General features: G+C 47.1%; 1 protein-coding gene across 1 annotated transcript in view; it reads right to left on the bottom strand.

The window, feature by feature from the left end:
* The window catches only part of LOC124719894 (alpha-mannosidase 2), a 784015-nt gene that overhangs the window by 94005 nt on the left and 670400 nt on the right, over positions 1 to 19610 (bottom strand). Inside the window, exon 13 of the mRNA XM_047245074.1 lies at positions 1541 to 1693. Within this exon, the coding sequence (XP_047101030.1) occupies positions 1541 to 1693 (153 nt within the window). The remainder of the gene's footprint in view (positions 1 to 1540; positions 1694 to 19610) is intronic.

The raw sequence follows: 19610 nt of genomic DNA, 5'->3' as shown, positions 1-19610 counted from the left end.
ACTACAAAATTCCTAGAACCACCGTTCATTTCTACAGATTCCTCCACTGCTTCCTTCATGGTTTTCAAAGCCACAGCTTCAACAGAGGATCCTACCAGTTCACAGTAGTACCCAAATTTGCTTGGAGGCGATGGCAAGTTCATAATACCACAAAACAGTTTACCAGCAGCAGACACTTTTCCAATGGATCGAAGACCATACACAAGTCGAACATTCACATCAAACACTCTAGATCGTCCATTTTCACCAAAGAGACTGGCATGTGAATTATAGAAAGTCACTTGATACTTGCAACATGCACAGATTATCTTCATCTCACAAGCTAAACCAAAGCGCTTTGTTATCTCTAGTCCCACTCCTACACTTGAACACATTTTGCACAGAACACTTTCTTTCAGCACAGAAGATAATAATCCAATATTCAGTACTTCGTTAATATCATCACTGTCACTTCCACCAGTCAGCTTCTTGCTAGATGATGTCACAGGGCTATGGCCGGCCATGTGTTGCTTAGCAGAAGAACGCACTGTTTCAGTAATTGTAGTATCGCAACTTGGTATTAGTGTTAATTTTCTTTTCCCTACGTTCTTCCTCTTCTTATATACACGGTTACTAAAACGTGGCATCGTAACCAGAACAACGCTTTACACAAGAAGTATAATACTGCCAGCAACAGGCGCAACACTGAACTAATTCGAAACGGTAAACAGCAAAGAGACGATACAATGTAGCCAACCCTTGCCCACTCACTGTATGCGTAACATATGGCGCTGTATGCGTAACAGGCAGAGAGAATCCCAAGCAGTTCGCCAGGAAGTCACGAGAGGGTGTTAGATGCATTCAGCGGCTGCCCATTTCCTCTGCAGGCATTGGGGAAAATGGTAATAACTCCACTTCTAGGGCGAGTACAACAATAATTCAAAGTTTACATTAAAGAGGAACGTTCCAATTAATTTTCGGTAGCAAAAAAAAAAAAAAAAAAAAAAAAAAAAAAAAAAAAAAAAAAAAAAATCGTAATTTTTTGGATTTGACCACCTCCGGCTCCCCTTAATCGGTAGAGCAACCCTTTCATTTCTGACTACGTTACTGAAACTTTCGTTTATTTAATTAATTTCTATCAAATTAAATTATTGCATTTGCAAAAACAGACATAATGTCTTATGGGATAACAGCAATCAGTGATTTTATAATGTTACTTGAAATCCGTCTTGATTGCAAATTTTTTTATTCATATGACCGGTTTTGCAAAAAAAAAAAAAAAAAAAATTGCAATCAAGACGGATTTTAAGTAACATTATAAATTACTGCAGGTGGCAAACTCTTTTCTACTCCACTTGCAGGGTCGATTACAGCCAGTTCGCGTTTCTTCTTAATCCATGTGGAACAGCAAAAGTCGGAGTTAGAATAAGGGGGGCTTAGAGCATCATTTTCATGTGAAAATTCTAAAAGAATTTAGTGTTAAATGCACTGCTAGCCCCGGCACCTCGCAACTGCTCACTCCTGGTAACGCACCAGAAGGCGTGTAAGCCGGCTGACTCACCTCGGCGAGCGGTCCCGCGGCGTGGTAGATGCGAGCCGTGTGGTCGATGAGCGAGGGCGGCCGAGAGACGGTGCGCAGCTCCGAGGCGATGGGGCCCGACGTGATCACGATCAGCGGCGGCCCGTTCTCGCCCTCCTCCCCCTGGCCCAGGATCTGCAAGCAGGCGGCGGCACAGTATACAGACAGGGCTCCAGCCAAAGCAGCAGCGCCATGTGTACAAGTCATTATGATAGTAGTAAACACACATACACACACTGATGAGCCAAAACATTATCACCATCTGCTTAATAGCTTGTTTGTCCGCCTTTAGAACGAAATACAGTAATGGAAATAAGTCCACAGAAGCTTACAACACGAGAGGCCAGAATGCCACTGAGAATTATCAAGAAAAACCCGAAAACGAAAGAGTCGGCACTATCCGCATATGTACATGACCACTCCCGAAAGGACATCACTCCAAGGGCAGTTCGTACCATCCTCAATCGTTCGGGCTACAGAGCCAGGGTCCCGACACGAAAGCCCCACATCAGCAAAAAGAACAGGAAGTGGTGGATGGAATTCGCGAAACAGCATGTATCCGAGACAGCAGACTTCTGGGATTCTGTATTGTTTAGTGATGAAAGCAAATTTTAATATTGTGCACAATAATGGTAGGATCTTGGTCTGGAGAAGACCGAATACAGACCTCGACCGAAACAAAGTTCAACCCACGGTGAAGCACGGAGGTGGTGGAGTGATGGTATGGGGCTGTGGGTCAGCCTCTGGTGACGGAAAATTAGTGTTTGTGGAAGGTACCGTGGACAGATTTGTGTATATGAACATTCTCAAACCCAACTTACAACAGTGTTGACACCTTGGGTCTTCCTAGAAATTATTACTTCCAACAGGAAATGATCCCAAACATACGCCGGCCGGTGTGGCCGTGCGGTTCTAGGCGCTTCAGTCTGGAACCGCGTGACCGCTACGGTCGCCGGTTCGAATCTTGCCTCGGGCATGGATGTGTGTGATGTCATTAGGTTAGTTAGGTTTAAGTAGTTCTAATTTCTAGGGAACTGATCACCACAGATGTTAAGTCCCATAGCGCTCAGAGCCATTTGAACCATTTGTTTGAACCAAACATACGGCGTAAATTGTCCGGCTGTGGTTGCTCAACAACACTCCACACACTCTTAAAACACCAGATCAGAGTCCGGACCTGAATCACATCGAACACTTGTGGAGTGAGCTGGAAACACGAGTGAGAAAACACGAAATCCGTGGTAAGGCCTCTTTGAAAAAAGCTCTCCTTCGAGAATGGGAAGCTATCACGTCGGAAACTACAAGAAAATTGGTGCATTCCGTGCCACAGAGGTTGCGAGAAGTAATACATCGGAAGGGTATGCATACGAAGTATTAAACATGTTTTGGCTTTGTTGGAAGTGTCATTTTCTGTTGGTGTATGAATACTTAATTCCCAGCGCAGTAGAGAAGTTGGCAGACGTTTTTGTATTTTGTTTTGTAAAGGCTTTTTCATTCTCGGTCTATATACCAGCACAGCTGCATTGGCGACTGGCCAATGTGTATAGTGCATATCCAATTAGTATTTTTGGTTTTCTATCGTCAATAAAGGCAGTTCACTTTCCCATGCTCTAGTGTATGAATCAACATCGCAGCGCGTCAGCAATCGTTGGCTAATATATTAAAAAAACTAAAAACTCCGCCTCGATTGCGAAAAAAGCACCTAGTGTTAAGTGATAACCCAGGTTTCGGAGTAGATAACTACACCTTCTTCAGAACACCAATAAAACCCACAAGTGCCTAAGAACACCTTTGTCAGTGATTAAAAGAACACCATAGCTATACATTTATAAACGAAAGAGTAGAAGGAAACACAAACAGTACATATGTACAAAGTCAAAACCACTGCTTAACTTAATGGTGTACGCTACACCTCACACCGGCCTATGTTCGATGGGCCGTGACCCGCCATAAACTGCAGCTACAAACGGTCGCTCACTTACAAGCCCGACCCGCTACCTATGCACATGCGCAAGACAAGGGAAGTTACATGAAAGAGCATGCGCATACGAATACGAGAAAGTTTATACACGGGTCGGGGCTAAATAGCCCATATATTCCCAACCGTGGATCAATGTATATCAGAAAATGAAATGAATAGAACAAGAGACGAGCTAAATAGGAGATGAAACCTAAAAATAACCGCACACGGTTGCTTATGCTATTAGTAGGACTTGGTCATTGACGATGTTGTCTTTAACATGTTGCAGATGATCAGATTAAGAGCAGCCGACCAGTTGCAAAGGATAAAGTAATCTTTACCTAGGTTTCAATAGATATAAATCTATCTTCTTCAGAAGACGGCCTTTTTTTTTTTTTTTTTTTTTTTTTTTTTTTTTTTTTTTTTAATGAACCTCTGCAGGAGCAGGACGACGGGTAGGGCAGGGGTCGACATCCGAAGCCTGGCCATCCCGCCGCCACGCCCAAGCAACGTGTTCGAGTTCGAGGATCGAAGGATCAGGAAGAGGATGGAGTGGGTTTGTCGATGTTGTTCTTTTTATTTCTTTATTTCTTTAATTTTTATAGCATTTTTTTTGTATTATAGATTTATTTTTGGTTCATTACAAAGAAAGATCCTACAACTGCCGTAGCCGAGCGTTCGAGTCGTCTTCTCGTCTGTTGGGAGGGGTTCCCCCCTATTCCGTCCGTAGAGGATCAATATGCTCCAGGATTCCTCTCCATTTTCAGCGTCTTATACCCGGAACGCCCCAGTGAGCAGGAGGATCCGCAAATAATGAACGTAAATAGTTTGCGAAACGAGTTCTGTACTTCGGGTGGCGGCTGAAAGCTGCATGTGTCGTCATCAATAGAGACCAAAGGTCGAGTGTGCCTTTGGGAGCATCGCAAAATATGTAGTAAACGGCCATGCCTTTTAGCCAGTTAACGGCGTTCGTTCTGGTTGATGGAAAGTATACGACGTCGGGGCGCAATACGTCATCAGGGGAGACAGACTCCGGCAATCGCCGCAAGAGCAGTGCCAGCATGCGCTGCGTCAGTAGCCGGCACTCGCTGGTCGCGGCACACGTCAGCCGGTGTGCGTCCGAGTCAGCGACTGAGCATGTCGGACACAAGGGGCCGTCCCTCAGATGTATGGAATGTAGCCTCTGACGAGTAGCGAACTTCCCACTCACAACCACGTACCACAATGAACGCACCGTCGTAGGTAGAAAAGGCGTGTGTACCGCTCGCCACACCGTGTTCCAGGCAACTTCAGGATGTCTGTGGGTGACCGTATTTACAGGTTGCCGCTGCTGATAGAGGCGATAATAGTCTTTTGTGCTGGGCTTCCGCGTCGTCGGAAGTTCTGAACGTAAGTAGCTGAAGTCAATCAAGAAGTCTCTGATGTGGGTGAGTGCCGGTGAAATGTGTCCTACAGAAAGCGGGGGATGCAGAGAGTGTGGTGCCACATCCGCTATCAGGGTGCCCGACAGAGTGGCGTGGGCAGGGGTCCACGTGCGACGCATAGTGTTGAGATAAAGCGATCGCGCACGGTTATATACGTGAATTAAACCGATACCGCCCGCCCGCTGCGGCAGCGTCAGGGTGGCGTATCGGACTTTAAAAACCAGACCGGTGCTTACGAAATGTCCATATGCTGCTTGAAATCTGTCGGCCATCGTAGCTGTCAAGGGAAGGATATGCGCAAAATAGTTCAGTTTTGAGACAAGATAGGTGTTGACATAACGTGTTCTGAGGAGCATATCCAAGCGACGCAGTTTGTTGTCCTGCAGCAGAGCACGTGTCTGGTGCAGGAGCCGGCGGTACGTAGCCGCCGCTGTGCGGTGGACAGTGCTATAGAATTGCACTCCTAAACACTTGAGTACGGGCACCTTGTCAAAGGGAACCGCCGTTGTGTGGGAAATCCCCCCTCCGACATCCATGTATTTTGTCTTCTTCACGTTGATGACGCTCCCAGCGACCGCCCCGTACTGGCGTAGCCACTGTAGCGCCATATGCATTTCATCCTCTGATCTGGCCAGGAACACCACGTCATCGGCGAATGCACCACAACAAAAGGTCACGTCCCGCAAGGAGATACCAGTTAATCGCTGCCGTAGACCATGTAAAGCTGGTTCAAGCGCTGCAGCAAATAATATACCCGACAGGGAGCACCCTTGTCGCACTGACCGTCCAACAACAATGTGACCAGACTCATAACCGTTGACCATCATGAGGGAGCGCGCTCCGTGGACCAGTCGAAGGACCACCTGTGCAGACTCCGGAGAGAGGCCCATGCGATGCAAAACTGCGCGTAAGAAGCCGTGATCGACGCGGTCGAATGCGTGGTCAAAATCTACGGCGACAAGGGCGCCTCGTATTTTGCAGGCCGCCGTCAAAGCAATTACGTCGCGGTATGTTACTAGCGCCGTATGAATGTTGCCGACACCACCTAAACATGTCTGATCGGTGTGGATGGCTTTCCCGATAGCGGTGTGGAGACGCGCGCGGAGGATACGGGCGAAGATCTTGTAGTCGTTGTTGAGGAGTGTGAGTGGGCGAAAATCCTGCCACCTACAACCACCATTCGGTTTCGGGACTGGGATCAAGATGCCTTCTGTGAATTCTGTGGGGACAGTGAAATCAGGGCGGATCAGGTCTTGAAACATTTGGAGGCACTTGTCACCCGTAAGGTGGTAAAAAGTGCGGTAGAATTCCAGGGCTAAACCGTCCGGTCCAGGCGACTTGTTCGGTGCTCCACGTGCCAAGGCCGATGTCAGCTCGTCGGGTGTAATGGGCAACAGCAGACTATCATCGGGTGCCACGTCCCGAGGGGCGGGAAAATCGTGCAACAGCCCGTCATAATCACGTAGATGTCGCGGATCTTCCGTGTACGAGGTCCCATAGTGTCTGGCGAACGTGTGCGCGATGTCCGTTTGTGTCACTGCGCGGCCGCCCTCCTCCGTGTTTACCGCCGTAATGAGCTGACGTTTCCGCTGGCGCCTCTAGCGCACAATGTGATACACTGACGCTGTTTCGTTGGGGATACAGTCTTGCGCACGGATGCGGACACCGTCTAGCTGCTCTGTCCTGATGCGAAGTAGACGAGCTTTGATGCGTTGTACGGACATCTGACGTTCGGGAGACGGCGGTTGCGTCGCCAGCTCACGTAACGCTGTATAGTAAAATTCCGATGTTGCCCTTTGCCAGTTCGATCTGTCACGCCCGTAGGCCATCAAGGTCTTTCGGAGGGCAGGTTTGACACATCCCAGCCACCACAGCAACGTGGAAGCATACATGGGCAGGCGCCTGATACATCGACGCCACGTGTCACTGACTGCTCGCCGACACGCTTCCTCGCGAAGGAGGGAGACGTTCAGCGTCCACGGGCCCCTGCTGCGTCTTGTGAGTTGTCGGGGCAAGGTGACAGTGCAGATGTACGCGAGATGGTCCGTGAAGGCCGTCGGCCAGAGTTCTGCATCACCGGTTGCTGTGCGGAGGGCACGCGAGACGTATATCCGGTCCAGACGACTGGCAGAATGGCTGGTAAAGTGCGTGTATCCACTCTGGGTCCCATGATGTAAGAGCCACGTGTCGTGGAGCGCGAGGTCACGTATCAATGCTTGTAGAGCCGGGCATGGGACGTAATGCGGTATCTGGTCCTCGGGCCGCAGAACGCTGTTAAAATCGCCGCCCACTATGTAATGGTCCATATTTCCTAGCAAAAGTGGGGCCAACTCCTCCGAATAGAAGACATGCCTGTCACCACGGTGCGAATTACCGGAGGGAGAGTAGACGTTAATGAAGCGGACTCCGCCCGTTCGGCAAGTACGTCGCGTCCGTCGCGTCTATGCCATCTCGGAGAAGGATGGCCGTTCCTCCTGCGGCATCACCTACGGGTAGGCTGTACGTGGTGTAGCCATATAGGTCTAAACGCAGCTCGGGACGGACCTCCTGCAGAAGGGCAATGTCCAAGTCTGCCGCTCTGATCATGTCGTGTAACATGCGGGTCTTGACAGTGGAGTGGACACCATTTACGTTGACTGTTCCCACACGGTATGACTGAGACATATCAAGTGGCGGAGGCAGTGTGCCGGTGCAAGCCCACAGTGATCTCACACACCACACAGCCATCCATCTGCATGCTGTGCATTACTGTGCCGTATGAGTCCCTGACTGGCAGAGCCCTCCGGGCTCAATGTCAGCCATGGGCTCTGGTGGAGATATCGATGTTTGCTGTGCATCATCTGCCTCCATATCGTCTGCCCAATCACCAAGAGACGATTGTGATGTCATTGGGGGCTGGACGCTTTCACAGGAGCCCACATTTTGGGAGTCGACGCAGTGCGCCTCGTTTTCTGGGCCACCAGATTTAGGAGAGTGTTCCTTGTCTTCAGGCACCTTCTGGTGAATGATGCCACTGGAGTCCGTTGCTGTTGTGGACGAGTCAAAGAAGTCGATGTCTTCCGCCGGCTTCACATTCCTGTCCTGTTCGTCAGCTGACAATCGCCTCTTCTTGTGTCGCTTGGGTGATTTTTGCTTTCAGGTCCGTGATTCGACATCCACTGGAGGGCGGGGCTCGACACAGTCTCGGTCGCTAGGAACCCCTGTGTCTCATCCCGACAGTGACGGTGGCTGGGTGCCATCGACGCTGCGTTGGGCGGAGGCTGTAGGAACTTCTGCACCGTTGGGCTGCGGCGTCGTCGACGGCGCTGACTCTCCAACGGAGCTGGCAGCGGCTTGAGGAGGTAGCAGGTTTTGATCGTCCATCACATCATGTCGTGCCGCCTCCACATATGTTAGCGGGAGAGAGGTCATAGTGGATCGTTGGGGAAGTTCATTGCGGGGCACCTGAACGAGGCGGCGCTGCAGACACTCAGTTCTAACATGGCCTTCCTGGCCGCAGCCCGAGCAGGTCCTCGGTTGTCCATCATATATAACAATTGCGCGGCAGCCACCAACGAAAACATACGATGGAACGTGCTTCTTAAGTTCTATGCGCACTTGTCGTACCCCGTTAAGGACAGGGTACGTTTCGAACGTGTTCCATTTCTCCTCTGTGTGGCTCAGAACTGTGCCGTATGGCCGCAGCGCATCAACGACTAGGTTGGCAGGAACTTCGAACGGTACTTCAAAGATGCGGACGGTACGCACCCCCAGACCAGCATGGTCAACTCCTACCACGCTCACGTTACCGTCTGCGTGACAGAAGCGAAAGCCGTTTGCAGATCGTTGGAGTAATCTGTCGCAGGCCGCTTCGTCAATCAGTTTGAGGTACACTGTGCTGGTTACAATAGACAGATGAATTCCTATCAGTTCTTGTGGTTCTATATGCATGATGTCTCGCAGAAACCGTTCAATTTCATGGGCCTTCGGTCTCGTGTACGACGCGTTGAACGTTAGTTTAATTGTAGCTTTTCGATATGAGAACGCCATGTCGGGTCGGTACAGGTACTATACGGCAATACAACGACGCGCGCTAGCGGGTAAACAACAACACCTGCGGAGCACTGCCCGGCGCGCCGAGCCCGTCCGCACGGTAATACGGCTGAAAGCCAACTGCCTGGGGACAATGAACATCGTAATTTATACTAAGGTATGAAACATGAGTCAAGAATAAAGTTTAACATATATTAGAAAAATATTGTATTACAAGATGTGAGAAGGATTCCTGGTACTTACAGTATTACAATAACATGAAGCGATATGTCCTTATCGTTTTTACGAACATCTGCATAGCTTCATTAGTCAAATAAAATATAGCCCTGAGAACAGGGTTTGTCAGACAAATAAAATAGGTACATGGAAGTTGGAGAGCGCATAAGCGACTGAATAACATCGGCCAGCGTAGTAGCACTGCGGCCAGGGCAGGTGGCGCTCAGGTCGCGAACTATGTGCCGATTGGCGTACTGAAGTAACATTTGAAATATCAATATTAAATGCGTTCTTAAATAGAGTGACAATATGTTGTTGTTGTTGTTGTGGTCTTCAGTCCTGAGACTGGTTTGATGCAGCTCTCCATGCTACTCTATCCTGTGCAAGCTTTTTCATCTCCCAGTACCTACTGCAACCTACATCCTTCTGAATCTGCTTAGTGTATTCATCTCTTGGTCTCCCCCTACGATTTTTACCCTCCACGCTGCCCTCCAATACTAAATTGGTGATCCCTTGATGCCTCAGAACATGTCCTACCAACCGATCCCTTCTTCTGGTCAAGTTGTGCCACAAACTTCTCTTCTCCCCAATCCTATTCAATACTTCCTCATTAGTTATGTGATCTACCCATCTAATCTTCAGCATTCTTCTGTAGCACCACATTTCGAAAGCTTCAATTCTCTTCTTGTCCAAACTATTTATCGTCCATGTTTCACTTCCATACATGGCTACACTCCATACAAATACTTTCAGAAATGACTTCCTGACACTTAAATCAATACTGGATGTTAACAAATTTCTCTTCTTCAGAAACGCTTTCCTTGCCATTGCCAGCCTACATTTTATATCCTCTCTACTTCGACCATCATCGGTTATTTTGCTCCCCAAATAGCAAAACTCCTTTACTACTTTAAGTGCCTCATATCCTAATCTAATTCCCTCAGCATCACCCGACTTAATTAGACTACATTCCATTACCCTTGTTTTGCTTTTGTTGATGTCTATCTTATATCCTCCTTTCAAGACACTGTCCATTCCATGCAACTGCTCTTCCAAGTCCTTTGCTGTCTCTGACAGAATTACAATGTCATCGGCGAACCTCAAAGTTTTTATTTCTTCTCCATAAATTTTAATACCTACTCCGAATTTTTCTTTTGTTTCCTTTACTGCTTGCTCAATATACAGATTGAACAACATCGGGGAGAGGCTACAACCCTGTCTTACTCCCTTCCCAACCACTGCTTCCCTTTCATGTCCCTCGACTCTTATAACTGCCATCTGGTTTCTGTAGAAATTGTAAATAGCCTTTCGCTCCCTGTATTTTACCCTTATGGAAATCATTTAACACTCCCGTTATGACACCGTTATGACATTGTGGGAGGTATAGGAATAATAACGTAGATACATACATCAAAAAGACAGGTGGCGCTTCCGCCGTGAGTTACATGCAGTGGCCTATGCAGCCAGAATATAAAAGTTATATTACCATATTAGTGAAGCACATAGAACGTATATAAGTCAAAACTTTAAGAACAATCAGTAATGGCTCTTAAGACATAAATTACGAAACCTGGTCCACAATCCAGTTACTACATATTTTAGAATAAGAGAAAATTACATGAGGGCCGCTGTAGTGGCAGCCATACATCGTGAGAAAAACACATTATATAAAAGGTAGTGAACTGAAAGATTTGAAAGTGCATTATAGCTTCCTGAGGAAATAGACTACTGAGGTTACTAGCATTAATGTTATATATTAAACAGTACGGGTTTGAAGCCTTCGAAAAATTGTCTACAGGCAAGGTTCAACTGATCATTCAGTATATTGCCGTCTTTGAGCTCTAGATGTTTAAAAATAAATAGCTCTTCCCACAGATCTAGTCTCCGTCCTTTGACCTGAGTGTGTAGGATAACCGTGTCTTCTAACTGTTTAGGCGTATGGCCGGTTATCAAGAGGTGTTCAGCAAAAGTAGAGTTGTGAATATTCGTTCCTGTTTTACCTAATAGATGTTCTTTATATCGTGTTTTCACAGCTCTGCCAGTGTGACCAATATAATATGAGGGACTAATGAAACTATGGAGATGTTTGTAAAAACGATAAGGGCATATCGCTTCATGTTATTGTAATACTGTAAGTACCAGGAATCCTTCTCACATCTTGTAATATAATATTTTCCTAATATATGTTAAACTTTATTCTTGACTCATGTTTCATACCTTAATATAAATTACGATGTTCATTGTCCCCAGGCCGTCTTCTGAATAAGATAGATTTATATCTATTGAAACCTAGGTAAAGATTACTTTATCCTTTGCAACTGGTCGGCTGCTCTTAATCTGATTACGTGGAACCGTTGCTGTTGCGCAGCTATGTTTAAAGTAATGTTGCAGATGCTTAAAGATCTGCATTTCTTCCAAAACATCCGGTTTTAAGCCCTTAACCTCGGCATGAAGTAACTCGATATTATTGGAGGGCTCGGCGCTTGAGCCGTTTGCACAAGGTGTTCCGCATAAGTAGAGCCCTTTCAGTACCGTCTCCGCTTTTAGTAGGGATATGCTCTTTATATACCTGAGACCCAGAGCTCGCCCGGTTACCCGATGTAAGATTTTGGACAATCCGCGAATGTAATTTTATATACTCCTGATTGGGAAAGTTTATCGCTATTACTACGCAAGGAGTGAATTAAATCCCTATGTAAACTACTATTAGTAGAATATGCGACTCTGAAACTTTCCCAATCAGGATGCCTGTCACCTTGACTGCTAGTGATACGAGGCCGTTGGGATCCAGCATGGCGTTCCGTATTACCCTCCTGAACCCACCGATTCCATATTCTGCTAACAGTCATTGGATCTCGACCAACGCGAGCAGCAATGTCGCGATACGATAAACCGCAATCGCGATAGGCTACAATCCGACCATTATCAAAGTCGGATACGTGATGGTGCGCATGTCTGCTCCTTAGACGAGGCATCACAACAACGTTTCACCAGGCAACGCCGGTCGACTGCTGTTTGTGTATGAGAAATCGGTTGGAAACTTCCCCCATGTCAGCACGTTGTAGGTGTCGCCACCGGCGCCAACCATGTGTGAATGCTCAGAAAAGCTAACCATTTGCACATCACAGCATCTTCTTCCTGTCTATTAAATTTCGTGTTTGTAGCACGTCATCTTCGTGGTGTAGCAATTTTAATGGCAGTATATTACTTGTATAACAGCGACTGTGGAAAAGAGGCTTAAAAACGAAAAAGACAACATGTAAAAATAAAGGTATTTCAGACTTCGTGAAACACGAATGTGAATCAATTACATACAAGTGGTAAGGCAAGGGATAGCGATTTGCACTCCTCTACACCTCCCGCCGTCTTGAACCCCCTCACCCCCTGGTTGCTCCTCTCCTCTCCCATCCTCGCCCCCTGCCCCGTCTTCACCGTTGTGTCCCCCCTACCCTCCATCTCTACACCCTCCATCTCCTTTCCCAAGGTGGCTTCCGTCAACTCCCCCTCCCGGATGATGCCCTCTCTCCCTCCATTTATCCTTCCTATCAACTCTGATCCTCCCTCCCCCTCCTTTCCTCTGTCCTTTCCCTGGGCTCCCTCTTCCCCCCCCCCCTTCCGTCCTGTTTCCTCCCCACTACACCTCTCCCTACCTCCCTTCTCCCCCCCAGTCCTTTTGTATTCCCCTCCTCTGCCTACCCCCCTCCCTGTCGCGTCTGCCCCCCACCCCTCTTATGGGTCCTCATCCTCCATCAGCTCCTTTCCCGGTTCCCCCCCCCTTTCGCTTTTACTCTCCTTTCCCCCCTTTTTGTTTTCCCATCTCCTGTTCAGTTTCCCCCCACCTGCTCTCGCTGTGGTGTCACCTTTGCCGACTTTTTCGTGCTGTGTTCTAGTGACTATTCAGTGTTGTGTTGCGAACAGAAACCATGCTGTCGCTGGGTGTGCGTTTTATATACTTTGCGAACAGAATCCAGACTGTTGCCGTGTTTTTTTTTAATTGTCTATTGTTTCCCCTGTCTGCTCCGTATGTATTTTTATTCGCTTCATCATCCCTCTGTTGTTTGTTTTCATTTCCCCATTTTCTTTTCACCTTGTTACTCAATGAGTCCCCGATTTTATCGCCTGTTTTTTATTATTATTTATTCTCCTGCTCTTTGTCAGAAAACCTGTAGGCTGCAGAGCGGCGTCCTAAGCTGCTGCCAGCCCGCCCCCTTCGGGGGGAATTGAAATTCAATAAAGGAAAAAAAAAAAAAAAAAAAAAAAGATAGCGATTTGCACACATACAGATGGCGTTAGTACCGCGTACTCAAGGTATAAAAGGGCAGTGAATTGGCTGAGTTGTCATAAGTAGTCAGGTGATTCATCTCAAAAGGCTTCTATGCCAGTGGAAGTTGAAAAAAAAAATAAAAAAAGACAGCGCAGAGTTTTCTTGTTTGGGAAAGCAAATAAAAGTGCCATTAATGAATAACTTCATAGTCAGCGCCAAGCATTCACCGCGGGACACAAAGATATTGGGCATCTTTGGTCGAAATTCAAAGATATTATCCACCATGTGCTAGAGAAGTATGTGCCTAGCAAAAGTATAGGGGAGGGAAAGGATCCACCTTGGTACAACAAACATATTAGGAAGTTGCCGAGAAAGCAGAGAATTTTGCAAAATCGTTTCAAACGTAGTCAATGTCCCGCTGACAAACAGAAATTATGCGAAATGAAAGCAGCTGTCAAAACGTCAATGAGAAAGTCTTTTAACGAATTTGAAAGCAGTATTTTATCTGCAGATTCTAAAAATAACTCCAAACAATTTTGGTCGTACATAAAATCTATGAACGCTACAAATAATTCAATACCTTCTCTTGCTGAAAATGGTTCAAATGGCTCTGAGCACTATGGGACTTAACTTCTAAGGTCATCAGTCCCCTAAAACTTAGAACCACTTAAAACCTAACTAACCTAAGGACATCATACACATCCATGCCCGAGGCAGGATTCGAACCTGCGACCGTAGCGGTCGCGCAGCGCCAGACTGTAGCGCCTAGAACCGCACGGCCACCCCGACCGGCTTCTCTTGCTGACAGTACGGGTAACGTAACTGATGATGATAACCAAAAGGCCGAAATTCTAAACATAGCTTTCAAAAACTCGTTTACGGTAGAGGACTGCAGCACCATTCCCCCTTTCAGTTATCGAACAAACGCAAGGATGTCTGACATAGTGTTTAGTGTATCTGGGATTGTAAAACAGTTAAGATCCTTAGACGCCAGGAAGGCATCTAGCCCAGACGATATCCCCGTAAGATTTTATGTTGACTATGCTACAAATATAGCACCATTCTTATCCATCATCTATCAGAGATCATTGGAACAGCGGAAAGTTCCACGGGACTGGAAGAAGGCCCAGGTCATAGCAATCTATAAAAAGGGTATGAAATCGGATTCACATAATTACCGGCCCATTTCTGTGAATCGATTTGTTGTAGACTCATGGAACATATTTTGAGTTCAGACATAATGACCTTTCTAGACTCTGAGAAGCTCATCAGCAGAAACCAGCGCAGTTTTTGGAAACAGCTGGCCCTCTTTGTGCATGACATACCAGCTGGCCCTCTTTGTGCATGATATACAACAGGTTCTAGATACCGGCTCCCAGGTTGATGCCGTATTTCTCGACTTTCGAAAGGCGTTCGACTCAGTTCTGCACTTTCGCTTGTTGAAAAAAAATGCGCGCTTACGGTCTATCCGATGACATATGCGGTTGGATGGAAAGTTTGCTAAAAGACAGAGAGCAGTATGTCGTCCTGAACGGGGTGACTTCAACAGAAACAAGTGTAACTTAAGGTGTGCCCCAGGGCAGTATAATAGGTCCGCTGTCTTTCACGATTTACATAAACGATCTGGTTGATGGTATTGACAGCGGCATTAGACTGTTTGCCGATGATGCTGTAGTCTACAGGACAGTAGTATCACACGAATGTTGTGAACAAATCAGTGAGGATTTGCAGAAAATAAAAGCGTGGTGTAATGACTGGCAGTTATCTCTCAGTATTAGTAAGTGTAACCTACTGCGTATAATAAGGCGAAAATCCCCATTGATATACGAGTACAAAATAAATGACCAGTCTTTGGAAGCGGTAACATCCGTCAGGTATATGGGTATGACTATTCGAAATGATCCCAAATGGAACGATCAGATTACACAAGTAACGGGTAAGGCGAACTCTAGATTGGTAGAATCCTGAAGCGATGCAGTCCCTCGACAAAGGAAATAGCTTACAATACGTTAGTTCGTCCAGCCTTAGAGTATTGTTCGTCTGTATGGGACCCTTACCGGTTGGGTCTGATTCAAGAGATTGAGAAGGTCCAATGAAGAGCGGCAAGATTCGTGACTGGTGCATTTAGCCATTGCGAGAGCGTTACAAACCTGATAGAAAGTTTGAAGTGGGACACACTTGCAGATACACGGCGCGCTAAGCGGAAGGAGCTGCTCACTAAATTTCGAAATCCGATCTCTGCTGAGGATGTAGAGCATATATTATTACGATCAACTTTCAGATCGTGCAACGATCGCCATTCAGAGATAACGGAAATTAGAGCTCGCACTGAGGCGTTCAGGCCGGCCGCGGTGCCCGTGCGGTTCAAGGCGCTACAGTCTGGAACCGTGCGACTACTACGGTCGCAGGTTCGAATCCTGCCTCGGGCAACGATGTGTGTGGTGTCCTTAGGTTAGTTAGGTTTAAGTAGTTCCGAGTTCTAGGGGACTGATGACCTCAGATGAGAAGTTAAGTCCCATAGTGCTCAGAGCCATTTGAACCATTTTGAGGCCACTCAGACAGTCGTTTTTCCCTCGCACGATCCGCGAGTGGAACAGACGGGGGGAAAAATGACTTTGGCGCGAATTGTCCCCTCCGCCACACACCGCTTGGTGGCTAGCGGAGTATATCTGTAGATGTAGAAGGTTTCTGACGTGCTTATGGCCGCACGACAGCAATTAACAGACGCTGAACACAGACAGGTAGTGTGGCAGCTAGACGCGCGGGACATTCTATTTCGGAAAACGTGAGGTAATTCAGCCACAGTGTCAAGAGTGTGATGGTAATATCACATTTCAGGCATTACCTCTCACCACGGACAACGCAGTGGCCGACGGCCTTCACTTAACGACCGAGAGCAGCGGCGTTTACGTAGAGTTGTCACTCCTGACAGACAGGCAACAGTGCGTGACAGAACTGCAGAAATCAATGTGGGACGTGCAACGAAAGTATCCGTTGGGACAGTGTGGCAAAATTTGGCGCTAATGGCCTATGGCTCCAGACAACTAATGCGAGTGCCTTTGCTAACGGCACGACATCGCCTGCAGCACCTCCCCTCGGCACGTGACAATATGGCAATAATTACTTTTGGCTACTTCGAGACCATTTGCCGCCATTTGTGGGCTTCATGTTCCCAAACAACGATGGCTAGAGGTCTGTGCGGATGCGGATATCCGCAGTATTTGTTACTTGGCGACCGGCGCGGATATCCGCGGGTCATCTGCGGATAATGAGCAAGGCATCTGCCCAGTACGTATGTTGCAATGTTAGTTGAAAACTTGCAGTCTGTTGACATTCTTGGAATCTTGCAGGGCGCGGCTAGAGCGGATGTCTGTTGCCCTCAGCCGCTGGCTACGACCGACGTAGCTGTACCCAACAGACCTGCACCTAATCCGTTTCCGCGACCGTGTCTTTTGTGTGGCCTGTGAAGTGCTCTCTGGGTGGCAAACCTGCCCACTGTCTACCATCAGATGGTTAGAGCGTCTGCCATGTAAGCAGGAGATCCAGGGTTCGAGTCCCGGTCGAGGCTCACATTTTCATCTGTCCCCGTTGGCGTATGTCAACGCCTGTAAGCAACTAAGGGCGTTCATTTCATTGTAATTTCATTCTAACGAGCTGCACGGTCCCCGATGGTATCTGTTCTTTCGGACATGTCCAAATGAACAGATACCATCTTAGTATTTATAAAAAGTAGTTAAGTTGTCGCAGAAATGGCACCCTGACAATAACTACGTCATTACATACCATAATTCTAAGTACTACTGTCTATTACTATTAATTAGTCATTCAAAACTTAAATATATGCGGATACGGATAACTTGCGGATGCGGATTAATTGCCGCGGTTGTGTATTAGGACCTTGCGGATGCGGTGGAGATGCGGATTGCACTTTTCTTATCTGCGCAGACCTGTAATGATGGCACATCATCGGGCCACAACTGTTGGTGATTGAAGAAATGGATCCCAACGGCTGGAGGACTATGGCCTGGTCAGATGAGTCCTGGTTAGATTTGGTAAGAGCTGACGGTAGGGTTGCAGGGTTCGAGTGTGGTGCACACCCCACCAGGCTATCGTCCCAAGTTTTGACGATGACACTGTCCAAGCTGATGGTGGCTCCACGACGGTGTGGGCTGTGTTTATATGGAATGTGTTGTAACTGCAACCAGGGCGGTCGCGGAGTAGCACTGACGAAAGGCACGGCGGGACCCGCGGAGAGGCCCGCGAATAACAACACGACGGAAACGGACGGACACGACCGACGTAGGACAGAACAAATACGACAAGACCGAACAACTGAGTCACAAGGAAACAAACTCGTAAACGAACCAGGAAGAAAGTAGTCTAGCGCAAGCGAGCTGTAAACCGACGTAAACGAGATTAGACCGAATGGATGAGCCTTTTTATTCTTTATTGTGATTTCATTCCCCTGCTCCATATGGGCAGAGGAGAGCTGTCAGCGGCACAATCCACCGCTCTTCAGCCAAGTGACATGAACTTAAAATAAGAAGAAAATGTTACATACATAAGGCGATAAAGGGGAACTTAAAACAGAATAATGGGAGAAAATGGAGGTAAAAAATAGACTAACACGGAGAAGTTCATGGAGGACAGTTAAAAAAAGTCACCAGAAAGTTAAAAAACACAGCTGGCGGATTCTTCACAACTCACAGAAGTCACTGAAAGGACACGCACACATGGAAAGTCGGCCACAGAGGTAAAAACACTCTGGAACAACATACTTAAAACCCACTTCTAGCACACACGACGAAGAAGAAAACTGCCAGGCGGGACCTGCCGGGGGAAAGGTCAGAGAGGACGGAAAAGGAGGGGAGAGCGAGGGGCAGCAGGGGAAGCGGTGGGATGAAGAGAGGAGGGGAGTCAGCAGGGACACGTGGGGTGGGAGATGAAGAGGGAAGACAGGGCAGGAGGGAGTGCAGAGACACTGAAAGGGGGCACAAGAGAGGCAGGGGGAGTAGGAGGGGGAAGCCACTCAGGAGGAGGGAGGGGGAGGAGAGGGAGCCCTGAGGAGGAGGCAGGAAGATGGGGTTAGAGTTGGTAGGAGGGTAGATGTCAGGGCGAAGCTCATCATCCGGGAGGGGTGGTCGGTGGAAGTTGTGTTGCGAAAGGAGATTAAGGGTGTGGAGAGGGCGAGAGCGTGGGACACAACGGTAAAGGCGCGGCAACTGGTGAAACACGTATGTAACGTAGCAGCGATGGCGAGGCATTGCAGCGTCTCTGACCAGAGAGTATGCACTTGACCGCGCGAGTGTTACGAGCAGTACTCTGTCAGTAGTTGTTGCGAGCGGTTCGCAGTCAGTAGCTCTGTTCAGTTGCGTCCAGTACGCTAGTAGTCGTCATGCAGAGCGGTCGGTCAGTGGTAGCAGCCCAGTGCGGTTGTGTGATGTAGGCGGTCGGCAACACTGGTCAAGATGCTGAATGAGGTATACTGTTAATTAATATAATCATTAGATAATGTAAAATTTATTTATTGTAATTAATCTCCAACAAGTCCCCCAATAATAATTTTGATTTCAAAAGCATTTTTTCAAAAAATTAATTTTTTATTGAACTAAAGATTTCGTTGCACTTCCCATTTCATTCCACTTCTTTTGAAGAAAAATTTCAATAAAATCACAGAAAAAAGGAATATTATTATTTGCAATGCAGTTCCTCCAAGCCGTGCGCACGAATAAGAGCAGAAATTTGACATCCAGTTACAATGAGGTAAGACTTTAATTCTGATTGTTTTACACAGGGCCAAAGACCGATGTTTCGGTTTAATTGAATTTTCTTATCACTGAATTGACCTTAATTTTTTCTGAAGAACTTATGTTTGAGTCAGATTGATAATTTTTGTTTAATTGTCATTGTCAGTACATTTCATTGTGGGCAGGTTACGCTTAGCGCAATGTCCATTAGCATTCCTAAATAATATTGTCATTACTTTAAAATTTCGGTGGGAAGGTTATACTCGGCTCCCATTTGTATTAAGTATTGTCATTCATTTTCTTTTAAATTTTTGTGGGGAGGTTACACTTGGCGACACCCAGTCCAGGATCGTATTTCGTTGAGAATCTTTTGAAAAACAGTCAGATATCTGCTCTTATTTGCTTAGAT

The sequence above is a fragment of the Schistocerca piceifrons genome, chromosome 11 (genome assembly GCF_021461385.2).
Source record: "Schistocerca piceifrons isolate TAMUIC-IGC-003096 chromosome 11, iqSchPice1.1, whole genome shotgun sequence".
Lineage (NCBI taxonomy): Eukaryota > Metazoa > Arthropoda > Insecta > Orthoptera > Acrididae > Schistocerca > Schistocerca piceifrons.
The sequence above is the reverse complement of the archived record's forward strand: the minus strand, read 5'-3'. Positions and strand labels throughout refer to the sequence as shown.